The sequence below is a fragment of the Kogia breviceps genome, chromosome 7 (genome assembly GCF_026419965.1).
Source record: "Kogia breviceps isolate mKogBre1 chromosome 7, mKogBre1 haplotype 1, whole genome shotgun sequence".
NCBI lineage: Eukaryota > Metazoa > Chordata > Mammalia > Artiodactyla > Physeteridae > Kogia > Kogia breviceps.
The window spans coordinates 54570661-54587874 of NC_081316.1; the positions used below are offsets into that span (position 1 = coordinate 54570661).

The 17214-nt window shown below is 43.5% G+C and overlaps 1 protein-coding gene across 3 annotated transcripts in view; it reads left to right on the forward strand.

Moving 5' to 3' along the window:
- Nucleotides 1–17214, forward strand: part of ME3 (malic enzyme 3) — a 200592-nt gene that overhangs the window by 79954 nt on the left and 103424 nt on the right. For all 3 annotated transcript variants that reach the window (XM_059068507.2, XM_067038319.1, XM_067038318.1), the window contains exon 3: nucleotides 16263–16396. In XM_059068507.2, the coding sequence (XP_058924490.1) occupies nucleotides 16263–16396 (134 nt within the window). The remainder of the gene's footprint in view (nucleotides 1–16262; nucleotides 16397–17214) is intronic.

Consider the following 17214-nt stretch of genomic DNA (forward strand, 5'->3'; position numbering starts at 1 on the left):
ACAACTGTATATTTATTATCACCAACCTCAGCTGAGCCCTTTTCAGTGCTCAGAAGTCTCCTGTTTCTCTGACCACCTTGCTCTTACCCTCTCACAACTTTTCTTTCAAAACTTGCCTACTCCGAAATCTCCAACCCTCACTCCGGGCAGATAATTTCCCCATTGAGCCTGTAAGCACACAGCACCTTCACTTGTGCATCTCTCCTTCCCTTCTGCTACAGCTGCTGAGGTGGCCTCCTCTGTCTATGGCCAGTCCCCGCCGGCCAGGCTGTGGCCCCCACTCTCTCCCTTCTTGAGGAATCCACCCCATCAGCATCTAAACATGCTGACGTCTCTCCACCGTAAACCACTCTTCATTAGTAGCTGACCTTCTTGTAAGAATTGTGTGCATTTGCTGAGTCCCTTTCCTACTGTCCTGCTCTCTCTTCAAACCACAGAAGTCCAACTGCAGCCGACTTTCACTGGCTTACAGGGAACCTCCACTTGGCTAAATCCGGCAGACAGTTTTCAGTCCTCGTATTACTTGACCTCTCAGAGAAATTCAGGAGAGTTGACTACTCCTGCCTTCCTGAAACACTGTTCTCTTGGGCCATCTTGTGACAACTCATCTTCTGGTTCCCCTTCTACCTTTCAGCTGCTTCTTCTCAGTCTGCTCCCCTGGCTTATCCTCCTTTATCCAGCCTTCAGATGCTGGAGTTTCTCAAAGCTTAGACCTAAGATTCTTTCTCACTCTGAACTCTCTCCGTAGAGGAATATATCCCCGCTGTGGTTTCAGATACCACCGATGTGCTAACAATTTTCAAATTCATTCTCTAGCCCTACCCAGATTTCCAGATACCCAGCTGACTGCCTGACATTTCCAGATGGATGTTTCAAAGGTTGTCAAACTCATTGTGTACCAAGTTCCATTTGAGATGCGTTCCTTTCCTTCCGGCCCCTCCTCCACTGCAAAATCCTCATTGCTTAGCGTCCCATCTCCCAGCCACCAAAGTCATGCACCCGGTTACCATGGCAGTGATATCGCCCCAATTCTCTTCGCTGTAGCCATAGTGATCTTCCCCCAACACACACACACACACACACACAGACACACACACACACAGCAAATTATGTCTCTTCTGTTTAAAACCTTTCTGTTCTTGAGGCTGAAAACCTAAGTCCTTAGCAAAGTTGCCCACACATTGTACCATCTTGGTCCTGCCTCCCCTTTCTGAGCCTTGAACATGCTGTTTCATCTCCATTTAGGATGTTTCTCTGCTCAACTCTATCCTGGCACTTGGCCTAATTAACTCTTTGTTTGTCTTTCATATCACGTCTCAAAGGTTGCTTCCTTAGGGAAGGCTCTCCTAGTCACCCTTCCCCCAAAGGAAACTACATCAGGGCTCCCAGTTCTTTCCATGCTTTCATAGCATCCTCTGCATCTGCTCTGTAGTATTTCTTATCATGAAATAATTATGTGGTAATTATTCATTGACTGCTTGTCTTCCCTATGGGGATGGGAACTTCTGTTTCACACAGCTGCATCCCCACGCCTAGCACATTACCTTGCGCAAAGTAGCTACTTAACAAACTTTTGTCAAATGAATGGCACCCCTTGTTTTGTTACTTTGAATGAACGATGAATCACTTTGTCTTGTGTCATCTGTGTTAATTTTCCCTACTGGAAAGTGAGATGGGCTTGGCCATCTCTCACCTGCGCCTAGAATTATGTACGTCACACAGTACCTACTAGTTGAATGAGTGAATGATGGTTCAGTTGAGTAAGAAGGGTGGACCAGGTGGCCAACAGCTCAGCAGAGGCAACAGTGACAAAAGCTTCCTAAGGTCCTTATCTGCAAGCCTCAGGTTATCTGGTTTGCATTAACTTTCATCCATAAAAATGCTTCAGTGATCTGTTCCCTATAAAAGCCAGTCACTGGTTTTGATTTCTCACTAATGTTTAATGATCTTGATTTCTCACCAATGTTTAACTGCCCAGAATGCCCAGATACTTAACTTGAAGCTTCTGTTCTCTCTCTCTCCCTTTCTTTCTTTCTTTTCTTTTCTTTTTTTTTTTCTTACTAGGGAAAATACCAGAGAAATCCCTTTGATTCAGACCCAGTGGAAAGAACTCGGCTCCTGCCTTCTGCATAGGTGTGGCAGCCGATTTTCTCTCTGTTATAAACTTACGCAGTGCCAGGACTCTCGTCAGGGTTTTCCACTAGGGACAAGGAGAGACCTTGCTAGACAACAGTGTGTGACGATTAGTGCCATCGTTGTGCTTTGGCCGTATGCAGTCTTCGTATTTTCAGGCAATAGCAATAACAGATAATTATATTAAAGAGCAGCATTTTCCTTCTTGTCATCGCTGCTCATCACGAAAGATAAATCTTTACTAATAAGTCAGCCTCCACCCCCCTCACCCCCACCTCCTTCAGAAATTCTCCTGATTGCGTTTCTATTGAGATATTTCCCCAGGACAATATACTCACCTATACTCCTGAATTCGTGTGCAGTGGATTAGAATTTGGGCAAAACTTTTGTCTCCTCTTCTGGGGCAGTTCCTCATTATCACCGGGGGTGCAGGTGAAAAGCCCCGACTCTGCAGGAATCAGCATTCACAGGTACAGGCCTAGGACTTGAATTTTAAACCAGCAACCCCAGTGCTCCCCAGGTACACTGAATTTTGAGAATTGTAAGTTTAGGTCAATAACCTTTCATCCTTCTATGCAGTAGAGTGGTTAGTGGACAGGCGCAGCAGGGCATGCTCTGCAGAGGGACCAGCACGCGTACACACACACAGGCATGAAAGTGCCCACTTCCTCTGGGAATGGTAAAGGAGTTTGCTATGTTGAGGGCTTCTCATGGAGGTTGGCAGGAGAGGAAGCCAAGAATGATGCACAGGGCATCCCTGGTGGCGCAGTGGTTGAGAGTCCGCCTGCCGATACAGGGGACACGGGTTTGTGCCCCGGTCCGGGAAGTTCTCACATGCCACAGAGCGGCTGGGCCCGTGAGCCATGGCCGCTGAGCCTGCGCGTCCGGAGCCTGTGCTCCGCAACGGGAGAGGCCACAACAGTGGGAGGCCCGCGTACCACAAAAAAAAACCAAACAAACAAACAAAAAAAAAAAGGAGGATGAGAATGAGGAAGGTGGATAAAAGAGGAAAATCTCAAACTCTGTCTCAAACTATTCAGGAGATAGAACATCACCTAGATCTGGTAATGACTACAAATTTGGGCTGAGTTGTGTGGAATCCAGGACGCTTCAAATTTCTCATGAGCTACCGGATGATACCATTGCTGAGAAGAGAGTGTGGGAGGGGAGTCTGGCCTGGAAGATGAGTTTGATTTGCAACATGTGGTGTTTGAGAGGCCTATGAGACATGTAGGTCGGGATGCCCAGGAAGCAGGTGGATGTCTGTGTCTGGAATTGAAATGATTCTGGAGACATAATACAAAGCATTGCTTTTGCCAACAAGTTATCACCCAACCTGCTTTGTTTGAAATAATGATAGCTGACATTTACTTAGTGAGTCCTTACTAAGCATCAGATACCCTGCTACGTGTGACACACATTATGAAGTGCATACTGTTATCAGCCTGGTTTTACAGAGGAGGAACCTGAAACCTGAAAAGTTAGGTAACATGCCCAGGTGCATCTAGTAAGGGTCAGAGCTGGCATTCAGTCTTTTGCAGTCAGACTCCATCACTCCTAATCATTATCCTGTGCTACGGTGTTTTTCAAAACGTTTAAACCACAACCTTCAGTTAAAAATACACTTTACATCACAAACCAGTACACAGATATACAATATACACGCACACACACGTGCACACACATACACTTGAAATTAAGCAAAAGTTTAGCAAAACAATACTTGTCCATGCTACATGTGATACAACCTGGTATTTTCTGATCAAGTGTACATCATTTTTAAAATATTGGTTGCTCCCTATTAAATTGATTTCACAGTCAGAGCTGGTTTGATAAACTCAGCTGTATTTCTTTCTCCTGGGGTGAATATTTCCCTTCTATTCCCAGCCCTGTCATTCTCCCACCTTTGGGGAAAGAACACTAAAATGTTGCTGGATGCTTTTCCCCTTTCCCTCTAGAGAAGGTATTAAATGTAATAGGCTGGGGTCTAGTGGGATAAGGCCAGCCAAGAAAGTCTCAATTTAGTAAACTGATCAAACTGTCTTTAATGTGGCTGACAAACGTTATTGCAAAATGTTCAAGTCACAACAAAGGATGCAAAACAATGTGTGCAAAATAGTGATTACAATTATGGACTTTAGTAGCACACAGACCTGAGTCCGTATTCCAGCTCCACAGCTTATTAACTATATAACCTTGGGCAGATATTTTACTTCACATGGATATTGTAGAAGGATAAAATTCAAATAGTGCATTGGTTCATTCCATCTCTACACAGCCTGTCCTTTAGTAGGCACTAAAAAATGGTACTAAAATCTTTATTAATTTAATAGAAGTTAAAAAATATAAACCAACCCACAAACTGAATATTCATCTGTAAAAGCAAATGAAATTTCCAGACTATTCAACAATGACCCAATCAGTCATTCAGTGGTGTATTTAGTCAATCAGCATAAATTTAGAATAAGCTGTTCGTTTGTCCTTTAAAGGAGACTTTAAAAATTGACTGTACTTATCACAGGATAGAGGTTTTACAAGAGCTTGGTAGCTAATGGCACTAAATATAGCCTTGGGCATAGAACTGTTTATTTTGAGACATTTGGAGGAGAGGTCACCCTGCAGTTCTCTGTGAATGTCAACATCGCTTCCTTCAGAGGACACAATGTCACTCTAGAATAGCCAAGCCACAATTGTAGGAATTCCAGTGACCTTTTAGGAAATCACCAATGGAAAGGAACGATTTGATTAACTAAGTACCTGTGGACCCTAAGCACAGAGGTCCCAGAGCTGATCATGTTTCTGAGCTGAGAAATTTTTTAAGAGATTCTCAAATTCATTAAGTGCAAGGATTAGACCCTATCTCAGGAGGAAATCATGAAACCATTTAATGTTGATGATGTAAACTAAGCACTGGTAAGAAGAAAAACTCACATGGTTTGAGGTTCTACATTTTCCCTTTCCCTTTCTTTTAATATAAATCTAATTTAAAACTGGAAATACAGTTCAGGAAGTATTCCTAGTACTTGAGCTTTTAACTTTCAGCCCTGCCTCCTGCTGTCACCACAGAGAAGGAGACTGGTTACCCTGATCCCCTGTATGCACATTGGTCATCTGTCTCCCGGGCGGAATGACCCTCCTCCCTGGTTCACCTGATGGGGGGGCAGAGTTGAGGTCAAGGCCCAGGAGGAGGAGGATTTGGTTAACATCAGGGCTGGAACAGGTTAACAATGAGCTGCTGGACAGTTGCCCTGGAAGATGAACTTGTCCTTGGTCGGCCTCACGTCCAGTGCTGGCACCCTTACCCACTTGACAGCACGCACCAGGCATGCCCGCACAATGCGTGTTCAGTGTCTGTTTGCTTTATTCCTCCTGGTCACAGTTCACTTTTTGACCCAGTCCTCCCAGGCTGGGCCCGTCAAGGAGCCATCTAGCTGTTGGAGGAAGGAAGCAGTACTCCCCTGTCCATCAGCTTCCTGTGCCATTACCCTGTGGAGGTTCAGCTGAGTTAGAGGGCCATCAGGGTGCCAAGAACAATATTATTTAAGTTTTAAATCATAGCCTCTTGGGAAGAGAGGGTCATGAAGCATTCAAACCGCCGCAGGGAATTTTGCCAACAGAATGATTCATAAGCCTTCCAACTAGCCACCTCTGTTCCCTTGTTCAGTTAGGACAAAATCCTAGAGTCACCAGGGATTTCAGGAGAAGACTCCTCCATTTCTCTTCCACGTTGGTCCTTATCCAACAACTTTGTGTAAACTAGTCTTCCAATGGCAAAACAATTGAAAGAGCCATTATTCTCACATGCTTTTGACTGGCTTGTACTAGCCACACGTCCTCAGCATGACATTGACCCACCTGGACCTCAATTGCCTCTTCTATAAATGGGGATAATAACACCTGCCCTGTTTGGGGTCAAATGATGTAAGCCACATGAGACCATTTTAGAAACAATAAAGCAGTAAAAATATGCAAGATGTGCTCGGCAGAGGGGCACACAATTCATTAGACATCGTCCCTGCCCGCAAAAATCTTATTGTCTTGCAGGGAAAACAGACAAGAAAGGAAATAAATACCATAAAGTGCAATTGCTAAATTGCTTAGTCTCAGCCTTTTTAAAATCTTTTTGCCACATCTTTGAATTTACAAAGAGATGCCAGCATCTCAGTGTTCTTATTCGACTGACACAACCACCCAGTGAATGCAACAAACTCAGAGAGGTGAAGCCACTTTCTCCAGAATCACACAGCCAGAAAGTAGAGGGACTGAATGTAGAGCTTTTTTCTTACGGTTCCCTTCCCCCATACGGGCTGTGTGTTCGTTATCCCATGGAAGGAAAATGGAAGTGTAATCCCAGTAGAGCAAGAACTGTGCACATCATAGGTGGAACGGTTACAGGCAGCCTCCATACATTTGCAGCACCAAAGCCCAGTCTTTGAGCCCAAAACTTGTTCCGGGTTGGTTCTGGGCAGTAAGGAGTAGCATATTGTCCACTCTCCTTTTGGGAATTTACACTGTGTTTCTGGATCTGTAATTTTGCACCTGATCACAGAAGTACGTCTGGGAGGAAGGCCATTCTCAAGGCTGTGTCTGCTAAGACTTCCCGATGCCTGTGTTTCTAAGACCCCCATATATCCATCCCCGACGTGTGCTCAGGAGCCCTAAGAAACCTGGGGTTCAGTCAGAGAACAGGAGCCTCAGTAATCCTACTTCCTGTCTCCAACTGGAGTCCACGTCACCCTAACTCATAAAAGTCTCAAACACTGAGTCCTGAGTTACTATGCAGAAGGAGGAGGAGATGCCTTCTGGTCCCCTAACAGCTGGTCAGCTTCCATTGTACAGTTTTGGAGCTGACTGCCCCCAGCTCTGTCCCCGCAGCGGCTCCTCTCTGCTGTTGCCGTTGACTGATGGAAGAAGCTGGCCAGCTGTAGCATAAGCAGTCAGCTCAGAGCATGACGTAACGGTGCTGGAACAGAAACCTTTACTGGTGCACGTGTGCCTGCTAATCCTTCCTTCCAGTAACGACGCTGCTCTGAGGAAACGTGGCTACATGTGTGTCATGGGCCAAGTACATAATCGCAGATGTACAAACACTCCTGTTTGCAGATAGGCTGACCTGCCTGGTGCTCATACAGAGGAGCACTTAGCAGCGGCTGAACCATTAAACTCACTGGCTCCATTTGCAGAAGCAGAATTATTCTATCTCCAGTCAAATCAAAGCCAACTCAGTCGACAACCTGTTTAATCTGTCCACTCTCCGGAGCAGCTGATTAGCACAGAGGAACAAGTGTGAACTTTGGAAGCGTATGGATCTGGGTTCTACTCCTGGTTTTTCCATCGACCTACTGTATGACCTTGGGCAAGTTACCCCTCTGGCCTCAGTTTCCTAGTCCATAAAATGGGGATAATAATCCTCGGATTGTTAACTCAGGGTTGCCATGAGGGTTAAATGAGATGACCAGTATGGAGTGCCTGTCTCAGTGCCTGACCCAACCCAGTGGATGTTCAGTGAAAGCTAACGGTTGCTCTTGTTATTGGTGATGATATTTTTGTGCTACAGCCTGTGTTAGCTGCTTCAGAGTGTCTGCTTCCCATTACCTCAAGTTTATTATCTGGTCATTAACAGTCAAGAAATCAAACAGGAAATGCCCTTCATGTGCTAAACTGTATGACACTGATTCTGAGAGAAGATGAAGATGGAAAGCCCCATGAGATGGGGCATCAGGGAAGGCCTCCTGGAGGGGCAGCCTCTACTGGGCATTGGAAGATGGATGGAGGGGGGGAAGTGGTCAGAGCAAGGTGGACAGGGGTCCTGACGTGAGTCAGAGCATGGCAGCCAGAGTGAGTGTGCCTGTTGGGTGGGGTGGAGGACTGGGGGGAGTGCATGGAGCCTTGCCTGGGCCATCGGACAAGCGGTTACACTGGATGTGGTGACATCACTTCAGCCTCTGTTCCTCCAGCCCCCTTCTGCAGGATGAGCCCCTGACCACCCTTCAGGGATTATCTCATGCATTGCTAATGAGCTCTCTTGTGTCACCCTGCCCCATGAACAAATAGTAATGGTAATGAGAACAGTTGGCGTTCACTGAGTACTTCCTGTGTGCCTGTACCCGTGCTAAGCATTTCACTCACGTTATTTCATTTAATCCCACAGACATGAAACAGGCAGCATTCCATTTCATAGGCTGGAAAAGTGACCTGCCGGAGGCGGAGGCCCAGGATCACCAGTACATGTTAATCCACGTGTCTTTGCCTGTAGACTCAGGAGCATAGTCACTGGCTCCTGTTCCTTTCAGGACTCCCTAGTGCCTAACAGGGTATACCTAGCACAAATTAGGAACTCATAAATGTTTGAAGAATTAATGAGAAGAGATTGTCAAGCGTACAGCAAGGCTCTCGATCCAGAGGCAATAGACAGATCACCAAGAGGGGCTTGGGAGACCTCAGGTGGGGAAAGGTCAGTTTTTGAGGAACACGGGGAAGCCTGGGTCTCTGGACAGCAGGAGGCTGATGGGCTCACTGCCTTTGACCCCTGCCATTTGATGGTGGGATCTATTCAAATGTCTTCTCTCTGACGCCAGTAAGTTTTGTCCTGGGTTGAGCCCACGGGTGGAATTTACTGGCTGAGCCAGAGATGCTCATTCAGGGAAGATGATAAAATAGGTTGATGGTTAAAAGATTAACACTGGTACAGCGTAGGCACTGACCAATCAAAACAGTCCCAGGCCTTTAGTGCTGGAGCAGTATCTTGAAGCCACCTGCTTTGCCAAACATTAACCCATTGGTTGTTGGATCTTGGGGAGGTTCCAAAGGTTCCCTGGGAGAAGCCAGAGCAGGTTGGGAGGGGCACCTGACTGGGGGGAGTAGTCAGAGCAGTGGCTCTGTAGCGATTCAGATATTTCAAAAGAGTCATAACTAGTAGGTCCTTACTGGTGTGTCCTGGCTGAACACCACAAGGTTGCTCTCTACTAAGAAAGTCAGCCATTTTTTAAAAGCCATTTGTCCTATTTTGAGGACTTTGTTAAAACTAGATAATATGACCCCAAACTCTATTTAACTAGGCATACAGAAACTGTAGCTTCTCAGTGTAGTAAGAATGAATAAGGACCCCCACTGTCAACTCCTCCAAGTTGTACAAACCCTACTCTTACCTTAGGACTTCTGGTCTACCTTATGGGAATTGTGACTTTTTGACATACAGACCAAGAGCCTGAGTAATTAGTAAAGTTTCTTTCTTTCATAGAGAAATGTAAGGTCTAATACTTTTCCCTTACACCCTAGTGAATCGTCTTGTGCCTATCCTATTTTGGAAGCCATGGTAAAGCTAAAGTGCCTGCCTTTCTGCTTTGCAGACTTGTAAATCTGAAGTTGCTTTAACATTAGCTTCAGGATGAAAAGAAGCTTCTAGAAGTATTTTTTTTAATCCCTGAAATTACCAGTTGCTAAACAGTCATACTTTTTCCTGAAATACAAAAGAAGTTGGTGGCAGTCAGACAAGAGAAACACTTAACCTTGTAGAAAGAAGCAGACTCTTATTAAAAACCACAATGGTCATTGACAAAGATGATGTCATAATTAAATGCCTGGGCCTGCCTGGGACCTTACAGCCAAGGAGAGACAAACCCAGTCTTTACTAAGCCAGTGAAGACTCACCTGCTTGATGGTGTTTAGTGAGAGTGCCCAGTCTCCAGGGCAAGCTATTTCCTGCAAAAGGATCAAGGACCTAGGTGTCATACCATGCTTGCAAAGCTGGTAGCCAGCACAGGGAATTTATGAACTGGTGACTTTGGGCTTTGATGAAGAAAGTGTTGGGAATTTTATGTGCAGAGAGTACTTTGCAGAGGCTCCATGAGTCATACTTTCAAACAGAGTCGAGCATATCCTGATAGGTCTTTCTAATAGTTCCAGCAGTTCTTCTGAGAGGAGGAACAATTCCTCAGGATTTTCATAAGCTGAGTCATCGTTATTACTTTATAAAAGCACAATAGGAGCCAGAATTCATAGTTTTGGGTATTCCGAGGTTAAAAAACAAAAACGAAGAGGAAATAGGGAATAGCCAATATTCGCTTTTGTTCACTCTATTTCTCTTTTTTTCCACTCCTCTTTCACCCCTCACCATCCCAACTCACATTTTCTGAGGTCCATCTCACCAAGGTCCTGGCAGGGTGTACACTCTATAAGTGGCAAAAATAGAGCCTGTGATCAAATGTTGACTGTCACTTACCTCTAGTTAAAGCAATCATCAGGAAAAAGCTTATCACACCGAACGGACTTACTGATTATAAGATGCATCCTGGTTTAGCAAGCAATAAAATATGGGGTAATAACTATGCAACTTCAGGAGCATCATATAACCTCTCATGGTCAGCCGTCTTATCTGTACAGTAGAGGCTGCAAAACTTCCTCACAAGGTGATTGTTAGGGATGGAGTGAGATTGGGTATTTATTAGTTCTTTTCTTAGAGCTGATGATAGCAACAGCTAGGTGAGGATGATCAATATATGGGCTTGAATCGCCCTGTCCTTATTAAACTCCCTGTAAAAGCACTTATAATAATTGTAGATGAGGTGTTTTTCAGCTGGTGGAGGAATGAGTGGAGCTGACGCTCCCTATGTTTTCAAGCTTCCCCTCCCCATAGGAGTCTGGGGAAGCTAGACAGCCATCAGCGTCATTTAGTCCTCACTTATCACCCACACAGCCTTCACTTCTAGGAGGAACCTTGTGTTACTTGGGGCTCATTATGACTAGGGAGCTTAAACGGGGTTGCCCCAGGTATCATCAGCCTTGACTACAATGGGGGTCATAGTAACAGTATTAATTAATGAATTAGTTAATTAAAAACTGTTCTCAGCCCCCTACACAATCCCCCCGTGGGGATTCTGGTCCCTTCCTTGTTGATGTGTGCCATCCATGGAGCTACTCTGGGGCTTGCCACTGTGGCCATGGCCACAGTGAGAAGGTTGGGGAAGCTGAGGAAGCCTCGACCAGGAGCTTCTAGGCAGTGCTAGGGCAGCCCTCATTCAGCAGAGCCACCCAGAGTTCTACACGGAAAAGGTGTCTCTTTTTCACAGTGTGTTGCACGTTATCATTTCAGGATAAAGGCAGGGCAGCTGGGGTCCCCACGTCCCTCAGTATCCCTTACGAGAACAGGTCCTGCAACTTCTGCCAGCAGACACTGTCTCCAGAGGGCTTAACTGGGCCAGGGCGCAGATTCCATGACGTCCTACTTGTCCCCCATCTCTCCCTGCCAGTGCCCAAACCAGAAAATGCTGTTCAGTGAAAGACACCAGTCAGAGAATGACAAGACAAGCCACGTACTGGGAGAAATATTTACAAAACACATGTCTGATACAGGACTTGTATCCGAAATATGCAAAGAATTCTTTTAAAACAGCTTTATAGAGTTATAATTCACATACCACACAATTCACTCATTTAAAGTATACAATTCAGTGGTTTTGGAGATAATCCATTATTAACTTTTTAAGTTGTGGTAAAGTATATATGTCTGTTTACAGCAAAATTTGGTTAAACCATTTGTTCAATTAAGTGTCATTAAGTACATTTATAACGTTGTGCAATCATCACTACTGTCCATTTCGGAAACTTTTTCATTTCCCTAAATAGAAACTCGGTAACCATTAAGTAATAACTCACCCACCACTTCCCCACCACCCAGCCTTTAGTAATCCTAATCTACTTTCTGCCTTTATGAGTTTGCCTATTCTAGATATTTCATGTAAGTGGAATCATACAATATTTTTCCTTTTGTATCTGTCCTTCTGTATCATAATGTTTTCAACGTTCAACCATGAAGTAGCATGTATCAGAATTCATTCTCTTTTAGGTTTGAATAAATCTTATTGTACGTATATACATTTTATCTTTTCACATGGTGGTCACCTGGGTTGATTCCACCTTTTGGCTATCGTGAATAATACTGCAATGAACATTGGGGTACAAGTAACTGTTCAAGTCCTTGCTTTCAGTTCCTTTGGGCATATACTAGGAGTAGAATTGCTGGGGTCATATGGTAATTCTGTGTAGCTTTTTGAGGAAATGCTAAACCATTTTTCCATAGGGGCTGCCACACTTTACATTCCTACCAGCAATGTACAAAGGTTTCAGTTTCTCCACATCCTCACCAGCACTTGTTATTTACTGGGGGTTTTTTGGTTTTTTGTTCTGTTTTCTTTCTTTTTTTTTGTTTTTTTGGTTTATAGTTACAGCCATCCTAGTGGGTGTGAAACGGTATCTCACTGTACTTTTGATTTGATTTTCCCTAATGACTAATGATGCTGAACATTTTTTCATATGCTCTTGGCCATTTGTATATCTTCTTTGGAGAAATGTCTGTTCAAGTTATTTGCTCATTTTTTACTTGGGTTTTTGTTGTGTTATAGCAGTTACTTAGAGATTGGATATTAAACTGTTATCAGACCTACGATTGCCAAATATTTTCTCTCATTTTGTATGTTGTCTTTTTTTTATATATAAATTTAATTAATTAATTAATTTATTTATTTATTTTATTTTTGGCTGCATTGTGTCTTCGTTGCTGCGTGTGGGCTTTCTCTAGTTGCGGTGAGCGGGGGCTACTCTTCATTGCAGAGAATGAAGCCATCTCATTGCGGTGGCTTCTCTTGTTGCAGAGCACGGGCTCTAGGTGCATGGGCTTCAGTAGTTGTGACTCGTGGGCTCAGTAATTGTGACTCGTGGGCTCTAGAGAGCAGGCTCAGTAGTTGTGGCGCACGGGCTTAGTTGCTCTGTGGCCTGTGGGATTTTCCTGAACCGGGGCTCGAACCCACATTCCCTGCATTGGCAGGAGGATTCTTAACCACTGAGCCCCCAGGGAAGCCCCTGTACATTGTCTTTTCACTTTCTTAATAGTGTCCCTTTATGCACAAAAGTTCTTAGATGAAGTTGATTTATCTAATTTTTTCTTTGCTGCTGGTGCTGTTGGTGTCATATCTAAGAATCCATAGTCAAACCCAGGGTCACGAAGACTTACCCCTATGTTTTCTTCTAAGAGTTTTATGATATTAGCTCTTATATTTAGGCTATTGATCTGTTTTGAGTTAATTAGGAGTATAGCTTCATTGTTTTGCATGTGGAAATCCAGTTGGCCCAGCTGCATCTCTTGAAGAAACTATCCTTTCCCCACTGAATGGAATTGGCATCCTTGTCAAGAATCAACTTGCCACAGTTGTATGGGTTTATTTCTGGACTCTTATTTCTGATTCTATTCTGTTGATATATATGTACTTATGCCAGTACCACACTATTTTTTTTCCTTTTTTTAAAGCACCACACTATTTTGATTGCCACAGTTTAATGTTAAGTTTTGAAATCTTTTTTTAAAACAACTCGTTTAGGTTGTTCAAAGCCTCTTGCTATTCTGTATGAATTTGAGTATTGGCTTTCCTATTCCTGCAGAAGAGGCCTTTCAATTTTTGATAGGGATTTCATTAAAACTGTAGATCAAAGTACTATTAAAACTCAACAGTAAGAAAAAACAATTAAAAAATAGGTGAAAGATCTGAACAGTACCTTACCAGGAAGATATACAGGTGAAAAATAAGCATATAAAAAATGCTCAACATAATATGTCAATAGGGAGTTTCAAATTAAAACAATAATAACATGCCACTACATATCTGTTACAATGACTGAAATTTTTTAAACTGATAATACCAATTGCTAGAGAGAATGTGGAACAACTGAAACTCATTCACTGCTGGTGGGAATGCAAAGTGATACAGCCACTTTGGAAAACAGTTTGGCAGTTTCTTAAAAAGCTAAATGTAATCTTACCGTATGATCCAGCAGTTGCACTTCTGTGTATTTACTCAACTGTTTTGAAAATTTATGTTCACACGAAAACCTGCACATGAATGTTTATAATAACTTTATTTATATTCACCAAAAACTGAAAGCAACCAAGGTGTCCTTTAGGTAAATGGAGAAACAAGCTGTGGTACAACCAAACAATGGAATGCCATTCAATAATAGAAAAACAAATGAGTGATCAAGCCGCAAAAATACACGGATGAACCTTATGTGCTTATTGCCAAGTGAAAGGAAGCCAGTCTGAAAAGGCTACATAATGTATGATTCCAATTGTATGATGTTCTGGAAAAGGCAAAACTGTAGAGACAGTAAAAAAAAAAAAAAAAAAAAGAAAGAAAAAATCAGTACTTGCCAAAATTCAGGGAGTAGGAGGGGTGAATAGGTAAAACACATGGGATTTTAGAGCACTGAAACCGTATAGCATTGTACTATAGTACAATACTATCATGATGGATACATGATATTATGCCTTTGTCAAAACTCATGGAACTTTACAGTACAAACAATGGACCTTAATGTATTCAGATTTTTTTAAAAATATTTAATAGGTTGGAAGATTCCAAGAAGGAATGCAGACTGTGATAAGAGAATCTAGCCGTATTACAAATATGTGATACCTCAGTGAAGGAGGTTCAAGGAAAAGTGCTGATCTAAGTGACTTTGGAAATGAGTGGAGTTTATAAGAGTAAAGGCAAAAACAATGACACATAAGCACTATACTCTAGCTCATAAAGTTGTTTCCCACCGTAATACAGGTTAACAGTGTTCATACTACTATATGTCAATAGGGAGTTGCAAATTAAAACAATAATAACATACCACTACATATATATTCCAGTACTGAGTAATTAAGCATATAGATGGCAGATGATGGGAACTAAGTCTCTCACTGTTGGGATCAGAATTCACAGACCAGCAAGGTGATGAGGCTAGAATGATCCACGTGGTAATGGGTTAGAGTTAGAGACATTAGTATGAACTGATATTTAGCTTAGTATAGATTCATTTCCTTACTCTGTCAGCTGAGAGGGACTGAAAACAAAGAAACTCCAGTAGCAAGGAGCACAAGGAATAAGTAGAACCCAGGCTGTGGTTTCTAATACCATGCTCCAAAAAGGGATCCACCCTCTGAAAAAAAATGGCTGATTCTAGGACTTGGGCAGGCAATGTGCAAGATGAGCCTGGAGCATCTTGTAGTGCCAGAAAATAAGAAGTACTAATGAAAAAGAGAAAGGGAGGAAAGGGAAGGGAAGGGAAGGGAAGGAACAAGCAAAATTATAGGAGTTAAAGGGACACAGAGCCAACTGAAAGAGTTTCCAATGGCCAAAGCTAGAACAATTTGAGCAAAAAAAATACATAAGACAGCATTGGATTATAACCCAGAGTGTAAAACAAATACCCGTGAGTTCATTCTAATATAAGTTAATGATTGAACAAACAAATGAGACAAATTTCCCATGCAGAATTCCAAGTAACTTTACAGTGGAGAGACCTGACAAGCACTACTTCAGCCAAGTGATCATGGTCAACATCAACATGGTAAATCATGTTGCTAGTATGTGCCTTGATCTGTTGTGGTGAAAATGGCACTTCACCTCTGTGGTCTTCCTCCTCAAAACCCATTACCCCACTACAGTCATGAGAGAAACATCAGACAAATTCCAGTAGAGGCATAGTGTACAAAATACCTGACCAGTCCTCTTCAAAATGCTCCCAGGTCATCAAAACCAAGGAAAGTCAGAGCCAAGAGGAGCCTTAGGAGACGTGATGACTCCATGTAATGTGGGATCCTGGAATAACAAAAAAAGGGCATTAGGTGAAAACTAAGGAAATCTGAATAAACTGTGGACTTTACTTAATAATAATGTATCACTGTTGATTCATTAACGAATGTACCATACTGATGGATGATATTAATAATAGGGGAAACTGGGTGAGGAGATAAGTGGGAACTCTCTGTACTATCTTCTCAATTCTTCTGTAAATCTAAAACTGTTCTAAAAATAAAATACGTTTTAAAAAAAATAAACAAAAATAAACCAAAAGAACCCCTGATGATATAGATATTATCCATGTTTTTCTAAGAGGAAGCTGGAGCCCAGAAGAGTCAAGATAACTGGCACACATTGCCCAGCTACTTAAATGGCAAAGGTGGGATTTGAGCCCAGGGTCCTTGCTGCTGAGTCACAGTGACTTTGGCCTGTCTGTGGATGGAACTCTTCTGTTCCTTGGTTTCCTGCGTATCCACTTATGTGTGTGTGTTTCTTTCTTGTTCTTCCCAGGGCATGGCCTTTACCCTTGAGGAAAGGCTGCAGCTTGGGATCCATGGCCTAATACCCCCCTGCTTCCTGAGCCAGGATGTCCAGCTCCTCCGGATTATGAGATACTACGAGCGGCAGCAGAGTGACCTGGACAAGTTAGTACCTAAACTCTCTTCTCTCTCCCCAGAGCCCCGGGCTTAGCTGTCTGTTTCCTGTGGTCCACATAGGGTTTTCTGGATACTCTCTAGCCAGGAGAGGCTGAGAGCCCTGAGAGATCCCAGATCCAGCCCTGCCTTCCATAGGGTGATGGTCTCCTTGAGGACCAGGGCTTGTTATGATCAAGGCACAGTCAGTGTGTCCTGGGAGGACTGGGAAGCGAGCCTGAATTCCAGCCAGTGGAATCTGGTTGGGCCCCCGGGAAGTGATGGAATCAGAGTCAGCCCAGGAAGCACCAGTAGGACTTCAGCATTCAGCAGTGGGGTTCACGGAAGGCATTTTACTCAGCGGGATGAAGTGGGGCAAAAATGTAGGGACAGGTATGTTAAGGAAGTGATACGTGGCCCAGGTTCCTGGAAGAAGGGGAATGTGGTGGAGAAGAGGGGAAATGGACAGAGGCACCTTGAAAAGGACCTGGGATGTCGTATGTTGGAGGTTTAGGGGGAGTAGTTAACAATCCTGCCACCCCTCTGGTTCCTCCCCAGTGGGGATGTAGACATGAAGAGCCAATGGGGGAATCACAGGGTCAACTTTATCAGTCTTACTAAAGAAGGTAGTGACCTCACAGGTCACATGGCTATGAATTGGCACGGCCAGGATTTGAACACAGGTCATTAGCTCCAGAGTCTGTGCTTTCAACCTCTCTGCTACGCCGTAGCTAAGAGGCATTGAAGCTTAGTGGCTACAAGACTAGACTCTAGTACTAGACTGAGTTCAAATCCTCATTTTACCACTTAACAGCAAAAGTTCTTTAGCC